Source organism: Cotesia glomerata, linkage group LG6 (genome assembly GCF_020080835.1).
Source record: "Cotesia glomerata isolate CgM1 linkage group LG6, MPM_Cglom_v2.3, whole genome shotgun sequence".
In the NCBI taxonomy this organism is placed as follows: Eukaryota; Metazoa; Arthropoda; class Insecta; order Hymenoptera; family Braconidae; genus Cotesia; species Cotesia glomerata.
The window spans coordinates 20160261-20181561 of NC_058163.1; the positions used below are offsets into that span (position 1 = coordinate 20160261).

General features: G+C 29.7%; 4 protein-coding genes across 6 annotated transcripts; all 4 read left to right on the forward strand.

Annotated features, from left to right (window-relative positions):
- The first annotated feature begins 1107 nt into the window (after positions 1-1107).
- Positions 1108-4267, forward strand: LOC123266446 (single-strand selective monofunctional uracil DNA glycosylase). Its single transcript, XM_044730673.1, has 3 exons — positions 1108-1917; positions 2990-3139; positions 4136-4267. Exons 1-3 carry the CDS (start codon positions 1243-1245, stop codon positions 4265-4267), a joined length of 957 nt encoding a protein of 318 aa, XP_044586608.1. The 5' UTR covers positions 1108-1242.
- A 16-nt stretch (positions 4268-4283) lies between these two features.
- Positions 4284-4894, forward strand: LOC123266449 (tRNA-specific adenosine deaminase 2). Its single transcript, XM_044730675.1, has one exon. It carries the CDS (start codon positions 4284-4286, stop codon positions 4803-4805), a length of 522 nt encoding a protein of 173 aa, XP_044586610.1. The 3' UTR covers positions 4806-4894.
- Positions 4895-5841: 947 nt separating this feature from the next.
- On the forward strand, positions 5842-7374 carry LOC123267830. The gene is made up of 4 exons (XM_044732690.1): positions 5842-6206; positions 6302-6747; positions 6830-7082; positions 7164-7374. The coding sequence occupies exons 1-4, from the start codon at positions 6190-6192 to the stop codon at positions 7228-7230; spliced, it is 783 nt and encodes a 260-aa protein (XP_044588625.1). The 5' UTR covers positions 5842-6189; the 3' UTR covers positions 7231-7374.
- Positions 7375-9866: 2492 nt separating this feature from the next.
- On the forward strand, positions 9867-20280 carry LOC123267832 (RE1-silencing transcription factor-like). 3 transcript variants are annotated; one of them, XM_044732697.1, is made up of 7 exons: positions 9867-9973; positions 12710-13015; positions 13074-13208; positions 13465-13625; positions 16497-16784; positions 16892-17132; positions 18697-20280. In XM_044732697.1, exons 2-7 carry the CDS (start codon positions 12710-12712, stop codon positions 18955-18957), a joined length of 1392 nt encoding a protein of 463 aa, XP_044588632.1. In that variant the 5' UTR covers positions 9867-9973; the 3' UTR covers positions 18958-20280. The 3 variants fall into 3 exon arrangements, with proteins under 3 accessions (XP_044588632.1, XP_044588634.1, XP_044588633.1); XM_044732699.1 differs by having other exon boundaries at positions 16497-16778; XM_044732698.1 differs by lacking the exon at positions 9867-9973 and adding an exon at positions 11345-11469.
- Positions 20281-21301: the final 1021 nt, after the last annotated feature.

Consider the following 21301-nt stretch of genomic DNA (forward strand, 5'->3'; position numbering starts at 1 on the left):
GCGACTCCTGTCTTCGGCAAGCATCCCTTCTCGAGTTGGCAAAAATGGGACTATGCTGCGATGACGTCACGGTGATTCGACATTCCCAGACTATATGCAACCCGCATGGATGCCTGATTTTTATGACCTAGTCTTGAGTACTCGAGCAATCTCTTTTTTTAAGCGAACGTTTTGGAAAATAAGTTACTTAAAGAATTATGACAATAAAAAGAGTAATAAATAAAGATCTCCGGGTTTTCCCAGCATTGTAAAGAGTATTTCCAAAACGTTCGGCATCTTATCCTAAGTTACCATTACAATTAACGTAGGTTTATTTTAACAAAGAAATTTTTTCTTAGCATGTCTAAACTAACTGGACAGTACTAAAAGTTTTTATAAGTTTTTCCTTGGGAATTTCCGGTAATTATAAATTCGTCTATACCCTAAAATTTATGATAGAAAATTTCCCATACTTAACAATAGAATTTAAAATAGAAAGGTTTACAATTTTTTAAAGATTCTTATTTTTCTTACCGATACTATTACAAATAAAATACATATATTTTAAATCTTACTGGGTTTTTCCCGCTATCATTTATTGCAGCCATCTTTTTTATATGTAATTCTATATTTCTATATTAATATATAGAGAGCGTTGTGATCAATCCTTTTGGATTCACAACACTGGAAATTAAATACAGGAGGAGAATTGTCAGCACACGCTTATACACTCACTACCACGTGGGTAACCTTCAGTTGGTTGCGACAGTTGCAAATTTTCTGTAAAACTAAAGACACGAGTCGACTTATTGAAAATCTTTGGGAGCGAAGGAGCGCAAATGGCAACCAACGGAGGGTTAATACTGTCATTAATATTATCAGTCTGATTATGACCAGGACTATTACGCAGGACCAAGGTTTTTCTATCTCATATATTTGTAATCCTGGGTAAGTGATATTGATGTTAGTACATTAATTGTAATATCTGTTTAGTTTGATGCTAGATTTATATTTACTACGTTTGCTGTCATTGTCCGTTTGTTGAAAATAAACAAATAAAAAGTTTTAAATAATTTTTGTTTCTCAACGAATCTTAATAACTTTTTTTATTTTATTTTAGAAAATATCAAGGATATTATATTTAATATTTTATAATTGTCAATTGAAGATACTTTCAAGATCAACTATTTTTTTTTTTTTTTTTCAGTGATTGATAATTTAAATAATTATTTTTAATAATTTACTGATATAAAGTGCAGTGAAATGTACGAATCAGCATCTGCAAAACGATTTAAGAGTAATAATAATAGCAATAATAATAACAATAATCAATTGCCATTAGATTTTAGTTTAAAATCCTTGTCAAAGTCAGAACCCGAAGTTTCTGAAGTTTCTGAGCGTCTAAACTATGACAGCCAGCAAGAAGATGACCTAGTAGACGATAACAACGTGTTCGCGTCGGCGAACATCGCCAACAAACTACTAGCTCTGGAGTATGAGCTGACCAAGAGGATAGAGCTGATATCTTTCGACCCACCTGTCGAGTACGTTTACAGCCCGATAGACTACGCAATTTCAGTCCACGCGAATTTCCTCCAGAAGTACTGTCACACGACCAAGAAAATTCTGTTCCTGGCGATGAATCCCGGCCCGTGGGGAATGTCGCAGACTGGTATTCCTTTTGGAGAAATAAACGCGGTAGTGAACTGGCTCAAGCTGTCGGGGCTGATAGAGAAACCGTTGAAGGAGCAGCCGAACAGAAAAGTCACAGGATTTGCTTGCCATCGGAGTGAAATAAGTGGCAGGAGGTTCTGGAATTTGTTCAAGAGTATTTGCGGTAGTCCGGATAATTTTTTTCAGTACTCGTTTCTGAGGAACTATTGTCCAGTGGCTCTGATGGATTCTGCTGGTCGGAATATTTCTCCTGCTGAGTTAAAGGCAATCTGATGTTATTTGAATCTGTCAAATATATTTTTTTGTTTTATTTTTTATTGGTATTAGTAGATAGATAGATAGATAGATATATATTTATTTGTCCTTAGAGCCGAAGCTCCCTCAAGGCCATCAATAAGCAATACATTTTATATATATATATATATATATATATATATATATATATATATATATATATATATATATAAGTATACAGTATAAAAATACAATTACAATAGTACTGTGAGTTTGATAATATAACAACAGCAAGGTTTTAAAGTTACCTAAATACAATAAAGTTACTTAATAAATTTACAGTAGTTAGTTAGTAAATTTATAAACACTTTGAGACACTTTGAAACAGAAATTATAATTAATTAAACAAATATAATAATGATTTTAATTGTCATTAGCCAGAAAAAATGAAAAAGATGCATTTTGAAATTCAGGAAGATTATCTACAGTTGTCAGCCCAGGTGGCAACGAGTTCCAGATACGTATACCATTGATTATAAAAGATTGTTCATACATATTACTATTTGCTCTTGGCAAACGCAAGTAATCTTGTCTAATGTCACCTCTACGCATTGATACATTAAGATATTGAAGTCCTGGGCCAAACAACTGCCGATAATTTAGCCTTATTTCTTTAAAAAACAAACATGCTATGAAATAATCTCTTCTCTTACTTAATTTTAGCCACCCTAATTTATTATAATACGGGGTTACATGTTCATATTTGGATAATTTGAAAATAAATCTTACGCAAGAATTCATTTTTCTTTGCAACCTAAGCAGCAGCTTTTTCGACATGTTGGTAAACGCAGCACAACAATAATCAAAAATCGGGAATATAAGTGTAGTCACTAATTTTACTCGCAATTGTTCATTAAATATTTCATTGTTAATTTTGTTGAGCTAACGTTTTCATAGCTTGATTACAAGTCTTTAATACTTGGTGTTCCCAAGAGAGATTATTATTTAAAATGACCCCTAGATATTTGAGAGTATTAGTATTAAGATTAATATTGGTAATTATTGGGTTTAATAATTATTTTTGATGACATTTTTGTTTCAGGGCTCGAAATTGAAGGAGTTGAGAGATATTTGTGATTTGACGCTACTGGCAGTTTTGAAACTTTTGGAAGTTGAAAAAATTGTAGGGATTGGAAGATTTGCCGAACAAAGAGCCAAGAATATTGTTAAAACTGCTGGTTTACCGATTAGAGTAAGTATTTTATTATGTTATCAAAAATTATGGAGTATAAAAAAAATTAATTTGATTCAAGAAAAAAAATCTTCAACTAAAAATATCATTTTAAATCAAGCAACATAATTCGTGAACTAAAAAATTATGGTACACGGAAAAAAGAAAACTCGAAAAATTACAGTACATAATGCAACGTGGCGCTTCGTGATGAAAATTGGAAAAATTACAGTTTCAGATTGTAAATATTTCAGAATTTATATGAATTACATTGTAGAATGTAATATTTACATTGAAAGCTCTGAAAATTAAATTAAAAAATTGAATTTAGAAAAATGTTATTTCGAACTGTAATTTTTCTAGTTTTGATTATGACGGGACCAATTTCACATTTTATACTGTAATTATTCCTGTTTTCTTGTTTCCGTGTAATTATTTACAAGTGGGGTCAACCCATGCTGGGCTATGTTAAACTTTTTTTTTATCAAATTGATCAACTTTTTTTTTAATTGTTCGTTTTTTTATGTACTTTTCAAAAAAAAAAAAAAGGTATCAAATTCATCAAAAAAAGATAAAACAGAAATTTTATCCAAAAACATAAAAGCCAAAATTTTTTTCAACTTTTAAAGGCAAAAAAGCTATCGAAATCTTTATTTTTTCCTTCCACGAAATTTTTTATCATAAATGCACCGTAAAAACAAGCAGAATCAAAGAAAATTAAAAAATATTAATTTTTCACCCAGTTATGGCCCAGAATGGAGTTTACCTCACTTGTAAATAATTACCAAAATTATCTTTGGTTTGAATAAATTTTATTTGATTCAAAATGATCAAACTTTAAAATATTAATTGTGGTTAAAATTTTTTTTTTCTTGAATCAAACTAATTCTTTTATTAATATAGTTAAAATTAATTAATAGAATAAAGTATAAAATTACTTTATTTTTATTCTAAAATTTTAGATAAAAATCAAAATAATATTTCATTCTTGCTTTAAATAAATAATTGTACTTTTAGATTTTTTGGATGCCTCACCCAAGTCCTAGATCCACTGCCAACGAAAATTGGAGCGATAAAGCACTTAAAACTTTAAACGAGTTAGATTTACTTAAATATTTTGTAAAGTCTGACGACGAGAACTTGAACTGAAGAGAAAAAAATAAAAATGACTGAGGATATCAAGTCCAAATGGATGGAGACAGCGCTCGAAGAAGCAAAAAAATCTCTGCGTGCTGGAGAAGTTCCAGTCGGTTGTCTTTTTATTTATAAGGACCAAGTTATTGCATCGGGCAGTAACACCGTCAATGAAACTCACAACGCAACTCGTCACGCGGAAATGAATTGCATTGACCAGGTAATTAAGTATTGTAAGGATCGGAGTCTGGAGTATCAAGATGTCTTTAAAAGTGTTGACGTCGTGGTGACCGTCGAGCCCTGCATAATGTGCGCAGCGGCTCTTCACCAGCTAAAAGTAGTGAGTATCACCTATGGCTGCGCTAATGACAGGTTCGGGGGCTGCAAAAGTGTTCTGGAGGTCGCTCCCATTTACGAGTCTGGTGTTGAAATCATTGGGGGTCTCAAAGCTGAAGAAGCCATGAATTTACTCAAGGAATTTTATAAAGGCACTAATCCAAATGCTCCGGATGATAAAAAGAAACATAAAAAGAGAAATAAAGAGCATAAGTAATCTTTTTTTGTCAATTATATTATACAATGATAAAATATGTCAATTTCATTACTACTAAGTGATAATTGTTTAATAAAAATAATTAAGAACAATTTTTTTTACTTGTACTAATATGTTAATCATTTAACGATTAATTGAAACATAATAAACTTTGACCTACTATTTTAATTGAACATTTCAAATGTTTACTTTGAAATGTGACTGTATTGTCATTATCAATTAAATATTTTACAAATACTTACCAAATAATTTCTTTCCTTAATTAGAAGATTAATATAAATAAAATTATTAATTCAAATCACATAAGTTCTAATTTCAGAATTTTATTAAAAAAAAAATGCCATGCAAAAATACTGAGAAACTACTGAAAAATTCAAAATCATCGTCGGTAGGTTGTAAAAAAGTGAACAACGCTCTAAAAAATGAGTTAAAAAACAAAGCTTTGGCTATTTTGATAACGATGAGCATAACATGTATATTATTCTGCGTTACTTTCTGTCTTTCTTTAACTCTGACTTTAATAGTCGGGTGTATTTGTTCTGAAGAAGTGGCTTATTTATCTATATTACAAACAATTGTGATTGGAATAAATGCCATAGTTTTTTATATATATTATAGATACACTAAACCCGTACAAAAGCAACGACCTAAAGTTGACAGGCATTAGAAATTTTTTATAATTTTATAGTACTCAAATTATTATAAAAAAAAATTGAATAAAAAAATTCCAGATTTAAAAATTAAGAAAAGTTATTAGTTGAAACTTTTAAAAGTATTTTTATTATTGTAATTTATTTTCTTATAAGAATTAAAAAAATTGACAGTTGTTAGCTAGCTTTAGTACTATATAAAAGCATTGTTTCAGTGTATTATCTTACAATTATGATTCACTTATTGATCAATGTGACATTATTCACATTGACATTTTAAAATTGAATTTCTATTTTTTATATAATTTTTTAATTTATTTTTTGAAACTCCCGCTGTTTTTACTTTTTTGCGCGCGCATCTTTAATCTACGAAAAGGGAAAATATGGTAACTGACATGTCAGAGTCTATCATTGACATTGTTGACAATTACTACATCAAATGATTAAAAAAAAAATTAATTAATTATTTACAATTAATAATTTTCAAGTATTGATCATTTGAATCGACAAAAGTGTCAATAATTTTACTTTTCTATAAACAACATTAGTTTCCCGCCAAATGTCATAACATAACCTTGCATAAAGTTAGTGATTGCAATTGCATTACACTTATTTAGTTTAATAAATTTAATCAAATTATCATTCGATTAATAATCTATCTCAATTATTATTAAATATTTCTATTTTAACTTCACAAAGTCATATAACTGGATTTGCTAATTTAATTAAAAATAATGAGTCAATTTTTAAAGTAAGTACAAATAATTGTATTAAACTATTTAATTATCAATTCACAAACGTACTTATAAATATTGCGTTCTTATAAAAAAAATTATTATTTTTTAGACCATCAGCTCCAAAAGCTTTGCGTGGTAAAGCACGCCCCAATCTAAATGCCACTATTTCAGCACCAAATTCGCCGAAAGCTCTCACCTCCAGGAGAACTATGGCCCCCGGTTCACTGTCAACATCCTGCGCGTCAACATCAGCACCCTCGTCATTGAATGTTACCATAAGAAGCACTTCAAAAAGTTCCAAAAAGACCAAACCGGACCCGGTCCGCCTGGCCTACATCGAGTATCTGATAGCCAGAGCTATGAATAGTGCAGTGGAGGTAGAAGGTAATAAGCGTGCTGAAGAACTTACCAAAAAGCTTATTTTACTTGAAATCAATGATGATGAGGCTTATGCAACCTTAAACGAATACGAGATGAAAATCAAGGAGGCCAAGGCTTTTATAGAGGGTAAAATGAAATTGCAAAAACAAATAGAAAAAATAAATGATGAACTGGGTAATTTTTTTTTTTTTTTATTTTTTATCTATAATTAGTTTATTAATTAATTTATTTATTTATCGGTTGATTATCATTTTAGAATTGAAGGATGAGGTAATGAAAACTTTGGAGCGGATCCAAGGCAAACTTCAATCAATGGATAAATTAACAGTCAAAAATATCGAGACACACGAAGAGGAATGGATTGTTTTGAAAGGCTTGATGGAAGAGTGTGACCGAGTAATGGATAGTATCACAAATGATTGTAGAGATTTTGATTTAACTCTTGAAGTTAAGAAAAATCTTGATGAGTTTATTAATTTACTCAAAGCTATTTTTAAACAACTGCACATGTAAGTTATTTATTTTATTTATAAATTATTCCATTTCAGTGTAATTTAATTTAATTCAATAAAATTTATTATTGTTTTCAGCATTCGTGGAGAGTTAGAGCTGCTTGAAGCTGACACTGTAATAACTCTGAGTTCTAAAATTAAGTAATAATTATCAAACAATTATCTTTATTTTTGTACTTTGATTCATCGAAGAAACAATCTTGTTTTTAGAGATTATTGGGTGTTCATGATAGTAACACTGAGAAAAAAATACTACTCTTGAGAAAATTTTCTTGTCACAAGAATATATATTCTTGATAATTTTCAAGAATATATTTTGTTGTCTCAAAAATTGATCGAATTATTTTTTATTTAATTCAAGTGAACCTATTCGTTTGTTAATCTATTAAAATGAATGCCAATATTTTATTATCATGATAGATATTGATATTCTTTTGTCAAAAAACTAAAATTTATTTTAAACGATTTTTGAGCCGAGAAATTTTTTTCTGGACAAAAATTTTTTTTTCTCAGTGTATTTAGAAGATAATATTACCGGAGCTAAGTTAATTTTGCTACAATGTTTACACAATTTTTTGATAATCCAAGCAAAATTTGTATTTTTGCGATTATTGACTGATAGCAGTATTAGGGCATATATAATTTCTTACTCGTAAATTTATATCTTGTTGATCAAGAATTAATGACTGTTGATGATACTTTTAAAAAAATAATAATACTTAAGCTAAGTTAATTTTTTTATAATATATATGTATATAAGTTTTTTTAATGTAATATTGTATTTATAATTAAGCAAGACTTGTTTTTCTGCAATTATTGACTGATAACAGTGCTATAAATATAAAATCATTTTTCAATCGTAAAGTTAAATCTCGTTGATCGAAAATTTAATTTTGGTAATAAATATCTACAAATAAATTTAATCTTGGGGTTTTAAATATTATATTATAAGCTTTAATATGTTTCAATCCTCATTATAAATTTTATATGACAATTATTTTAATCCTCTTAAAATCTTTATCACGATTATCATTTAATTGTGTTGTCGATATTCTTATTGTTTAGTTTTTTTAATTGTAATTAAATTTAAATTTTTATATTATAGAAATGAATAGTTTTTTTATATTTATATTTAGCACAAAAAAGGTAGTTAGAAGATAAATAAACTAAATTGTTATCTACAATATAATAATAACTCAGAAATCTTGGCTCTTTATTTTTTTTACATCAAAATACAAATCTTATCTGTATACTTGCTGAGTCATTTTATCAAATAATTAAACAAGTCGTAAGGAAAAAAACACAACCACTTTCAGTAACAAAACTTAAATACGTTAAATTACTGAAACTAACTTTTCCAAAGAGTTAAAAGCTTTGGAAATAAATCCATAAATTTTTTATAAAAATAAAAAAAAATTCCCTATTATTTATTCAACATAGTAGTACAGGAGTTTCTGTTTCGGGCAGAGAATTAGCGAGAGGATTTTTCGCTTAAAATTTATATTATTTATTCTTAAAATTGGGGTATAATTTTTCAGTTGCGTAATTTTTTTTGTACAGATTATTGATTGCGTTTAACGTTGAATTTTATCATTATTAAATTATTGCATCATAGATAGTGACATAATTCGTGTTAATTTAATTAGTAAATTTTTTTTTCTAGTTGAAAAGGTATTTTTTTTTATAACAAAGTTCATTATTAATAATAATTAAAAATATAATTATATAAATGCTCCATATACAAAGAGAAAAAAAGGTTTAATTTAATGAACTCTAAATAAAAATAACTGCGATCAATACTAATTGCTTACATATCCATTCATATTGTTTTTATAATTACTTAAATTTATAAAATTAAAAATTTACAAAACTTTTTAAATAAATTTTTATAAAAAAATTTTTTTTAACACTCAATTTCTTCAATTAAAACTAAAAAAAAATTGTAATATCTCTTCCTTTTTCATTCATCTTAAGTGCCGATCCCGTCTTTTTCTCCTGTCGCTCTCACGGCGAGAAACGGTACCTTCCTTGTTGCACTCGTGATGATAAAGCTAATTGCAGTTTTATGTTTTTCTCTTAAACAAATGAGAATTTCGAAAAAAAACGCTAAGCTATAAAATAGATAATTAAAAAATCTATTACGTAGCTGAGCGTTTTTTTTCGAAAATCTTCTTTGTTTAGACGAGAAATGAAAAGCTGCAATCATAGGGACCGGCTCTTAAATAAACTAGAATGAAAAAAAAAACTTCTTTAATTTTTATCCTAATTTCAGAATAATAATTAATCCTAAATTTCTTAACAGTCAATAAAAATAAAAAACAATAATAATTTTCCTAGAACATTTCTAATACCCAAATTATCACATTTGCACTCCAATAATAAGCTAACAAATTTTTATACTAATTGTATAACAATTAAAAAAAAAGACCGCTGTATTAAGATAATTTTTCCTTTTTTCCACCCTTAACTATTTTCCGCTCGTGGCGCCCTCTTCTAATACAAAGCTCCGTCCATCCCCGGGACTAGCGCATGCCCATCACAATCATATATTTAATTTTTTCCATCTAATTTACCTTTTTTTCTCCCCTAAAAAAAAACCCTCAAAATCCCTTGAACCTCCCCAATGCTCCTCTTAATCCAATGGTCGCCGAAAAACGGCTCTCATAAAAAAAAAAAAGTAAAAAAAAAAATTTTTTTTAAATCTCTGCAATTCATCAATATTATCCTTAAGGATTTTTCCGCCACGCAATTTTATTCTGCGCATGGAAAGCAATTTTACCCAATCATAAATAGGGCTATTGTGGGGGATAGTGTATGTTGGTGCATTTCATACATCCGAGTAATGGTAACCAGATAGAGGCGTCGCGAGGCTTTCGGCCCGGGTTCACGTAAATATCTCTCCAATCTCCATTACACTGTGCATTACATACAATAAGCCTCACCAATACTCAAACTTTTATTTCTTCCCTAATTAGCTACCCCTCTTAATAATCATAAACACCCCTTCTTAAACAACAAGTAAAGTACAAGTTAATCTCAATACAATTATAATAATACCCAGTCAACAATCTTAAGTAATAATTATCTTAAAACTTGTGTCAAAAGTTTAAGTGCCAAAATGAGAATCTCGCGAGTGGATAATGAGAGCGTGTGTGACACGCGGTCGAGCGAGTGATCCGTGACGTCAGTGGTCCGATCGGTTGTCACCTGTCAAGCCAGTATAGTACTCGCCTTACGTCTCCCCACCTAGATATCGCACCTGACCCTCTCTCTTCTCTTCTCTTCTCTTCTCATTCTCCTCTTGGTTCCTCTTCTCATGCACTTCTGGATTTGATTTCGGATGCTGCTACCACACCGTAACAGTAACAGTAACAGTAACTTAAACTTTAACTCACATTCTGATGCTCCATCACCAAAATTCAGGATTAAATTTCTAAATGACTTTCTACATTTCTTCTTTATTTTTCCTTTTTCTTATTAAATACATTTCTTCTTTATTTTTCCTTGCAATAAATAATTTTTTTCTTCTTTCTGAAACAAATATCAGTTATTAATATTCTAAAGTTATAATTAGTACATACAATATAATTATATTCCCTCTTTATCTTCCTTATACCTTTTACACAAAGAATAATCCCAGTAAAGCATCCCCGGTAAACCTCTGGGTGGTCGGTAGCTCATGGAGCCCTCCCATCACCCTTATAACCCTCTCGCCCATTTCATCCCATGCCTCGCGACCGCAGACACAAAAACAATAACAAATCGATTCCTGGAGGGCGCCGTGGCAAGAGGAAAGGGAAGGGGTCAACCACGGTGGCTGGGACACTGCTCATGAGCTACTCTAGACTTTGGGTACTATACAGGGCAGCTGGAATATTACGAAGGGGTGAAGTAAACGCGAATAAGAGAATTTTGTTGGACTGGTATTGTATCGAGGGCGTTTTGTAGCCAGGATATACTAAAAAGAGACGAGATAGGAAGAAGAAAAGGACAGAGTCTCTCCTCTCCTTATCTGTATATGTTGATGCAGGGGTGGTCTGCTCTTATTGCCCCCTACCTCTGTCTATTTCATTCGTTCGTATATTTATTACTTTATTTTTTCTATGAGCATGCACACTACATGGTAAAGTATGCAGCTACGGGACACAAGAGTCGTCAGCCGATCGCAGCCAGACTCATCCACTGGTCTTGCTTTCGTAGTTATCTTCGCGGTCGTATTCATTGTTCTGGTATTTGTTGTTGTACTAGATATCGTGGGACTCAGAACCGGTGTTATGATCGATTACGAGCCAATCAATTCCACTGACGCTGGATCACACGCGATTTTCGGTACCGGGGTTGATAAAGTTTTTCTTCAGACGCAGACGTGATCGTTTACGCCACGGTATTTTTTTTTTTTTTTTTTTTTTTTTTTTTAAATAATTAGATTGGCTTTTGTTGAATTTTTTTAATAATATTATACACTTTTTAAGCACACTTTTCAGTAGTTTGGTTAAGGATGAGTAGTCACTCCATCTGTTTTTGAAAATCAAAAATTTTTGGTTACTTTTTATCATGTTCTACCGGATTTAATTCAAGTCAAATATTGTAAAAAAATATTCGCTTACAATTTTTTGAAATTTCTACATGTGAAATTTTTTTACTAAATTTTTTTTATTATAATTTAATTGTTATAAAAATCTAAAAAATTGTTAGATTTTTGGTAATTTTAAAATAAAAAAAATTTTAATCTTCAAAGAGGTTTTATAGTGGTTTTTGAAGTTTGATTCTGAAATTAACATGATACTAAAATTAGCAGACATTTGACAATTTTTCATTTTTTGAATCAATAAAAATTATGTAAAAGAATATTTTTTAAAAATTGCGTTTGGAATTTTTGAAATTTTCTACAGCTCAAATTTTTTCTTGTTATTTTTTTTTAATAATTGTTTTCAATAAAAAAATTATAAAAACTTTTAGATCTCTAATAATTGCACTTAAAATTTTTCAAATTCTTTACATGTCAAATTTTTTCTTGTAATTTTTTTTTAATAATTTTTTTCAATAAAAAAATTATAAAAATTTTTATAAGTCGAAAAATTGCACTTGGAATTTTTCAAATTCTTTACATGTCAAATTTTTTCTTGTAATTTTTATTTAATTTTTGTCAATAAAAAAATTATAAAAATTTTTAGATGTCAGCTAATTTAATTTTCATGAAATTAGCAGGCACTTGAAAATTTTTTTATTTTTCTTGAAAAATTAAATTAGGTATGAAAAATAATTTTAAAAAAATTGCATTTGTAATTTTTTAGAGATTCTAAACATGGAATTTTCTAAATTTTTCTTGCTGTAATTCATTTGTAAAAAAAAAATCTAAAAATTATTGGAAATTTCTTAATTTCAGTATCAGAAAAATTGAAACAAAAATGTTAAGTTTATATAAATTGTGATTGTTGAAAGAATTTTATTTTTTCTTCAGTCTTAGGATAAGTAGAAAGTCTTGATAAAAAATGACCAAAAAACTTTGCACAGAAGTAATTGTATCTGTGAAACTACCTTTTTAGCTGGAGCGCTACTGGGCCCATAACCTGTTAATGATATTTAAAATTACTCAAATTAATGATATTGACAAAATTTTGCAGATGGAATATGGAATTTGGGGTCTTCATGCCGCGAGCAGACTTTGGGGCGACCCGCGACTCGCTCGGCATCCGATTCTACCAGCAACTCCACAGATTCTCTCGAGGGCAGTTCTTACTCTGAGTGCACTTCAACAGCAGCAGCAACTTAATGCAGCGATGGCTAGTGAAGCTGAAGGCTGTCAAGCAATTGAACTCACTGCGAAACCTAGTAGCGATGGAACGAGAAGTGAAACTAGCACGCCGTTTGATAGGAAGAAATCTGAAGACAACGAAAGCAACATCGAAAAGGATGATGATGACTATGAGGTATTTGTTGAATTAATTGGCTTGTAAATGAATTTTCATTGACTTATTCGCTTTTTAGACAATTGGAACCAATGACAACGAAGATCCCGGTGAAGAGAGCGATACTGGAAGTACAAATAGCTCTCATCCTTCAGGGAATAATAATTTACCAAGTAATTTTTTGGATCCTATGTCCTGCTTTGGATTTGATAAGGTTTTTATTATCATTTTTTAGAAGCTTGTTCATACACAGAAAAAAAACTTCTTGCACCAAAAAAATTTTAAGGAAGACAAAAGTTATTTTGAAGCAAGAAGAAATTTTCTTGGCTCAAGAAACTTTGACTTCATTCAAGAAATTTTTATTCTTCCTTAATATTTTCTTGAGCCAAGAAAATTTACTCTTCAGTCAAGAATTTTTTTTTTAATGTAAGTGTTCAGTTAATGACAATTTAATTATTTTTGTTGCTTAGGATGAAACCGTTACTCCAATGTTGAACAGTTGGGTTTTGGGAGCTTATACGGCAATGTTAGGAAGATTGTCAGCGGCAACGGCGGCTTTGGAAGCTATTGAAGTACCTTCAATGCCTTCAGGGAGTGAGTCTGAGAGTGATGAATCATCGTCTACTGAAAAGTAACTATATTGATAATTAATTTTGATGATATTAAAATAGATAGATAGATTTGTTACATTGTACAGCAGTAAGAACTGCCTTTTAAAATTTTTTCATCACAATTGTACTGCCTCTCTCTATTTCACTGCGTTCGAATTTTTCTTTCGAATTTTCACTGCGTTCAAAGTTTCTGCCTTTCAAATTTCGCACATAGATATCGCAACCTGCTCTTTCAACTTTTTATAATCTCTGCGTATCTCTTGCAGCTGTGGACCGACTTGTGCTTCCTGTACTGTATTTACCCTATTCCTCACCTCTTTCGAATGGCTGTTGGAAAAGTGGCGATGGGAAAACCACAGAGAAAACCCATGCCAATACAAGTCGGCTACCGGAGCGACCCCCGACGGTTGGTTTGGAACTATTCGAATAACCGTCGGGGCTCGAACCTTCGCCTCACGGCATGATGTACGAACGAACTAACGATATAATGACTTAGCCCGCTCGGCCATCCTGCCGCTGATGATATTAAAATATTAAAATTAATTAACATTTGACAATTTTTTAAACAAATAAATTATTATACAGAAAATTTAGAAAAAAATTCCACCAGTGAAAACTTATCTATATATATATATAAGCGAAATACCACTCACTCATCACGAGATCTCCGAAACTATTCGCCCGATTGACTTGAAATTTAGCATAGTTACTCCATTCGTGATGTAGACGCTCACTAAGAACGGATTTTACGCAATTCCTAGCCAAAATGAATTTTTCGTCTACCATCACATATGCCCTCCCCCCCCCTCCCTCTCCTTCTTCTCCTCCCCTCCCGTGCCCTATAATCTTTCCCCTTCCCTATATCTCTCTGTTATTTTGGGAGCGAAATATCATTTTGACCCTCTAATCTAAGAAACCATCAGTGGCACCCGTAAATTATCGAACTCAACCCCCCTACAACCACCCACGCTAATCAACCTTTGCCATGGTTACCATTGTCATGGTTATCGTTGCCATGGTTACCGTTGCTATGGTTACCGTTGCCGTGGTTACCGTTGCCATGGTTACCGTTACCATGGTTGCCGTTACCATGGTTACCGTTATCATGGTTACCGTTGCTATAATAACTGTCAAAATGATTGATTTTAAATTTTATCGATTGACTGTTGGGACAGTAGGAATTCATAATCATACGTTTTTTAAGAAAGAATAGCTAAATCATTAATAACTGAAATAACTTATATGTATTGGAATAATCATGAAGGATGAACTCGATTATATCATAACACAGATAAATTAAACATAAATATTATCAAGTTGATATTGTTAAATGATTATACTGATTTTAATGATTAAAATTAAAATGGTAAATTGTGTCTGATGCGTCTTCTCTAAAATTTTACAACGATATCGTTAAATTATTATAAAAACGGTCGATTTAAGATAATTTCTAATAAAATGAGTAATAATAAATATATTTTTAATACCACTTAATTTGTTATGAATTTATTAATAACTAGCTGATACCCGCCCGCTTCGATAGGAATACAATAAATTTTTATGGTGTAACCTAGATGAAAAATATAAACAAAATGGTTAATTTCAAAAAGATAATGAATATAAATTTTGAATTAGAGAAAAGTGATTGTTTGTGATGACCGGTGTTAGCGAGTATTAAATATATGAGAAAAGTATTTTATTATTAACATTTTTTTTAAAATTAAAAAATTATTGACATTTTTAAAATTAAATAATACTATGAAGCGGAAAAGAATAGGAGTTACGGATAATTATTACGTGAATCGTTCCAACATTCACGTAACAGAATAATTGGAGGAGGAAGAGATTGAGAAAGAAATAGGAAGGACCTTCTTAATAAGAGTTTACAGAATATGCGAGAAAAATTCAGATAGCTCGGACAGGGATTCGAACCCAGAACCTTCCGGTGACATGTCGGCTACTCTACCATTTGACCTATCCGGTCTAGACTAAATGTTTAGGATAACATTATTATAATGGGAACGCATCTCACTACACAGTACGTCATGGTGATGCGGAAATCTGTCTAATGACAGATTTACTGACTAACTGACCCATTGATTGATTGATTATTAATAATAAAATACTTTTCTCATATATTTAATACTCGCTAACACCGGTTATCATAAACAATCACTTTTCTCTAATTCAAAATTTATATTAATTATCTTTTTTGAAATTAATCATTTTGTTTATATTTTTCATCTAGGTTACAACATAAAATTTTATTGTATGCCCAGCGAAGCGGGTATCAGCTAGTAAAACTATAAATGCAATTTTTTAAAAATATTTTCTTCTAATTTATCAAAATCAATACTTAAATGTCTGCTAAATTTAATAAAGTTTAATCTTGTTATTTTTTATCTCAATATCTTACAATTTTAATGAATAACTTTATTCATTAATTTAATTTAGAATTGTTAATAATTTGAAGACTCAGTTAGTGAAAAGAAAAAAATAAATCTAATCTTTATTAGTAAGAGAATAAGCAAAATTTTGTGGCCAGTGTATTTATATAATAAAATGGATTTTTATGGTTAAATTTGGTATTCATTTGAGTACCCACATCAATTTTTCATATATTTATGTACATTACATATATGTATATATGAAAAATATATTAAAATGCATGTGGGTACTTAAATTATAGCTCTTGATGAGTGTAACATCGGGATGAGCTTATATCTTTAAAAACGTCAATAGTTAAGAAAGTACAGTGCAATTTAACAAAAGTCATTATTTAATAAAACAAAATTTTATTTATTTATAGTTCACAAGTCACGGCAGTCACATAGTAACTGCAAGGTTGCTAGTATTAATTAAAATATTTATAAATATTATAAACTAAATAGATCTCGAGACACCAGTCCGGTTGCTGGAGGATACAGAGGCTATCCCTGTGGATCATGCGATGTAGTAGCACCAACGCGACCAGCTCTAAAAAAGCACTTGCTGGACTGTCATCCCGCATCTTCATCAGGCTCGGAGGCGAGCAGCACGAGAACCTGTCCGTCAGCAGGCTGTGACTTTACAAGCCAGTCTAGGTGTGAAATGGAGACTCATGTTGCAGGTCACGTCGCCCAGGGGATGACGCCGACGGGAAAAAAAAGGTCTTTAGCTCTTCAGCGCGTCAGGTATAGGTACTCAAAGTTCATCAAACATTTTTATTCAAAGCATTTGCTCAGTGTTTCATTGATTACGTTTAATATTTCTTATTTTATTTTTATCCTTCATTGGAATGGTCTAGGTACGAGAGAGAAGAGTACCGATGCTCATTATGTTCATACGCCTGCACGATTGAGAAAGCTTTTCAGCGACACTTGCGTGCTCATGCGAAAGGTTCTGCATCAGAAACCAGGGTCAGTTGTGCTGTTTGTGGGGCTGACAGGTCTTCCGAGGTTGATTTGAGTCGACATATGAAGAGGCATCGCGATGACAGATATTTTTGTTGCGATATCTGTGTTTTCCGTACTGTCCAATTAAAAAAAGTAGGCAAAGTCATTTTGTATTTTTTTATGTTTTTATTTATTTTGTGACATCAATAATTATTAAACCCTGACAGACAAACATCTAAACTGTATTCCTTTAATTTAACAACAATGAGGGTAAAAAAAACTTATCTATAATATTAAAAGAATAAGCAAAATTTTGTGGCCAGTTTATTTATATAATAAAATGAGTTTTTATGGTAAAATTTGATATCGTAAGAAAAATCTTGACCTGGAGTTGTGTCTTTTCATGGTTTCATATCATTCTCACCAATAGTAAATTTATGATAAAAATCATTTAGGCTGTATGCGAAAATACTCTATTTCTAATTAGATAATTAAGAAATGACCTTGTATCTCGTGAACTATTGACATTTTTAAAGATATAAACTCACCCCGACATTACTCTCATCGAGACCTTTCATTTGAGTACCCACATCAATTTTTCATATATTTATATGTATTATATATATATATATGTATATATGAAAAATATATCAAAATGCATGTGGGTACTCAAAGGAAAGCTCTTGATGAGTGTAACATCGGGATGAGTTTATATCTTTAAAATACATATTATACATATGTATATATGAAAAATATATCAAAAATGTATGTGGGTACTCAAATGAAAGCTCTTGATGAGTGTAAGATGGGATGGGCTTATAGCTATAAAAACGTCAATAGTTAAAAAAGTACAGTGCAATTTAACAAAAGACATTATTTAATAAAGCAAAATTTTATTTATTTATAGTTCAGAAGTCACGACAGTTCCATAGTGACTGCAAGGTTGCTAGTACAATTTAATTTCAAGTATGCAATAAAGGCAAAGAAAAAAAATTTTTTTTTCTCTTCGGGCGTAAAGCGTCAACTTTAGCCCCGCTGCACTAATATAAACGAAGTTGCCGCTTTCCGCCTCCATCGAGGAAAAAAATAGTATACACTCCTCGGGAAGTAAATAAGAAAGCCTCAGATCACATGTTTGTTGACCAATTTTGTTGAACAATTACATGTAATCTGAGACATTTCTTAATTTACTTCCTTTTTTTTTTTTTTTGAAAAGTTTATTCTTATATATCACAAACAAAAGTTACATGGAATGTTATTACAAAATAAAAAATACAATAAAAAAACTGTAACATAATTATAATAAGTAATATTAAATTTTTCTTAGCTGGCTACATTAAATAGATCTCGCTAAGAGTCATATCGGAAAATTGCACTTATTTAGTGTCAGAAACATAAGTAATATTAACATTCTTAGTTAAGTCAAATAATTTTATGAGAGATGCAAAGGTTGTGAAATGTAAAAGCATCTAAATTTTTTTAATTTACTTCCCTAGGGGTGCAATATACTATTTTAAATTAAATCTCGAATAGCTCTGCGTATAATAGATATAATTTTGAAATAATTTCATGATATAAAAATAACATTTAACATGAAAAAAATTTGTAAAATTCCAATGGTGTTGAATTTAAGAGGTTGATCTTTCCTACTTAGTTTGCCTGTCAAGAGTTAAGAATATTGAATAAATATAAATTTATAAAAATAAAATTATTTCAGTTGATACAACACCGAAGAATGCATACAGGGGAAAAACCCCATTTATGTCCTCACTGCGCGTATCGAAGTGCTCGTCGTGATAATTTACGAAGCCATGTACGCAGAGTTCATAAGAAAGAAAATCTGTACTGTGACACGTTCAGCCCCCGTGGGATGTTGATAAATCCAAGCTTGACACCTACTGAGGTAACTGATCTCGATGTGACAAACGTCCAAACTCCGGCCTCACCTGCACCGTCCAATTCTGAAGTGACGAACTAACGAAAGCATCGCTCGATCACGAGTTAATAGCTCGTACGAGCAATCACTGTTTATTAATTTACTGATTTTTTTATTTATTCGTTTAATTATATGATATAGTTGAACGACTTAAATATAAAGGTACTGAAACGTCCTAAATACGTCAATAAAGTCCAGGTTTTAAATAAGCTTGACGGATCGATAAGTTAATGTCTACGGTAAATTTATTAATAATGAATAATTGATAATGGATAATGGATAAGGATATTATTATTATAATTATTATTTATTATTTGATTAAACATTATTGTACGTAAAGTAAGCTCATCAACGTCTGTTTGAAAGTTTCGAAAGGTACTGTGGAGTTATATAAATTCTCCATATAGTTAGTTAATTCAAAATTATATATTATTATAAAAATTATTGCATGTCTTTTTCATATAATATCGACTTGCTCGTTTTTAAAATTTTTTTATCGTTTTATTAGATTTTAGTTGGAGTTTTCATCAAAAGAATTGAAGAAAACAGAATATAAGGAATTTTAACTCATAATGGAAAAATTACAGTTTATAATTTTGAGTTTTATTTTGAAAAAAAAATTTTTTTTTTAAATTGATTAAAAATTTTCGATTTAATTCTTTTGATGAAAAAACAAAAATTGTAATTAAAAAAAAAAACTAAAAGTTAGTTAATATTATACGGTGCTAGTATGTCTCATTAGACTGGCGATTAGAGAAAGACTGAAAGAGTCCAAGGCCTGAATAAAATATTTAATTGGCCAACGTGATAGAAAATTACCACATGGCAACTAAGACTGTTCTGTTGTGCCAGTCAGAATCCTCGGCTATTTAATTGCGTAAGAATAAGACTAAATTATTAAATTAATAATTTAATAATTATTTAAACTCTTATTTAATTATTAAGCAGTATGAAAATTTGTGATTGGCAATTTAAAGACTGATTAATGACCAGAGGATTCTGTCTCAAGGGATCGGTGCTACACTTAATTATTTTATGCGTTTATTTAGATATTTATTGAAAAAAAGCACTTGAAATGATAAAATAGCGCTCGTTTATTGCCTATTTTAACCATAAATAATCTGTAATATATTTATACTTTTTTTGCTTTTTTGATATACATTATATTTAAATTGATACTTTATATTTATAAATAAATTATAAAATAATTAATTAATATGTGATGGCGATGATTAACACGCATACAAACAAGTGGCGTGGTAATTTATCGAGTTTAGTCAACAATTTTTATACAATCATTTACAATGCGTAATAACAAAAATATAATAATACATTTTTGTCCGCATTATATATAAATATTATAATACTGTAAACTAAGGAATATGTATTATGAAAAAATTTTTTTAATTAATTTTGTTTTAAACACTTTTACTGTTATTGAATAAATACCTCTTACTAAATTTTTTGTTATTGAATTAAACAATTTTTTCAATTTCTAAAAATTTTAAATAAATTTATTTTTATCTGAGGTATTTATTTTTTTAAAACTACACTAAAATTTTTTTAACTTTTTAAAAAAATAAATAAAGTATTGTCAATTTTACGTGCCAATGAATTATTTGAGAACGTAAAATTAAAACTATTTGCTGATTAAACAATTAAAGAAAAAAAATACATACATACAATTTAATCAGATTTTAATTAAAATTAATTGTTATTAAAAAAAGTCTTTTAATTGTTGAATTATTGCTGTAGATAATAAGTGTCCTGATTATGATGTATACCAAACACACTATACACGATATATTCTATATTAATGTTTCTTAGACTAAGATATGATAATAATGATAATTAATAATTAATTCTGAAAAAAAAGCTCGAGTATAAAAATACCAGTGCCAATTTTATTTCTCAAACACTTATATTGAAGTGCACTCGATCGAAGCTAATGACTTTTCGATGCTTTTAAAATAAAATTCTTAAATAAAAAACAAAAAAAATGGATAATTAGTATCGAGAAGTCGTGAATAAATAATTCTTATAAATTAAATACAATCTAAATGTGATAATATATTTGCTATTAAAATCTTATATAATATTATATTAATGAACGCATTTATTACAGATATTGAAAGTCGTTGAAGAAATTTAAGTATACAGTTAATTAACGATTTAAGATAAAAGAACAGAGCCTCTATTATTTTGAAATAAATAAATTTAACTTGTTTCATTATTTTTGAATGCAAAGACGTACAAATTATTAAATTTTTTTAATTATTTAATAAGCTCTGTTCATCTTCGTCCGACAGTTTAAAGTAAAAGTAAAATAATCTACTCATATTAATAAATATATATTATAATAAAAAATATTTATTTCAATAAATGA

Bases quoted from the DNA above. Each gene is read 5' to 3' on its own strand.
- LOC123266446 (XM_044730673.1), top strand. From the start codon at position 1,243: ATGTACGAATCAGCATCTGCAAAACGATTTAAGAGTAATAATAATAGC. The intron at 1,918-2,989 runs GCAATCTGATGT...TTTTTGTTTCAG, and splicing joins TTTCTCCTGCTGAGTTAAAG to GGCTCGAAATTGAAGGAGTT. The intron at 3,140-4,135 runs GTAAGTATTTTA...TTGTACTTTTAG, and splicing joins CTGCTGGTTTACCGATTAGA to ATTTTTTGGATGCCTCACCC.
- LOC123266449 (XM_044730675.1), top strand. From the start codon at position 4,284: ATGACTGAGGATATCAAGTCCAAATGGATGGAGACAGCGCTCGAAGAA.
- LOC123267830 (XM_044732690.1), top strand. The intron at 6,748-6,829 runs GTAATTTTTTTT...TTATCATTTTAG, and splicing joins AAAAATAAATGATGAACTGG to AATTGAAGGATGAGGTAATG. The intron at 7,083-7,163 runs GTAAGTTATTTA...TATTGTTTTCAG, and splicing joins ATTTTTAAACAACTGCACAT to CATTCGTGGAGAGTTAGAGC.
- LOC123267832 (XM_044732697.1), top strand. From the start codon at position 12,710: ATGGAATATGGAATTTGGGGTCTTCATGCCGCGAGCAGACTTTGGGGC. The intron at 13,016-13,073 runs GTATTTGTTGAA...TTCGCTTTTTAG, and splicing joins AGGATGATGATGACTATGAG to ACAATTGGAACCAATGACAA. The intron at 16,785-16,891 runs GTACTCAAAGTT...GGAATGGTCTAG, and splicing joins CTTCAGCGCGTCAGGTATAG to GTACGAGAGAGAAGAGTACC.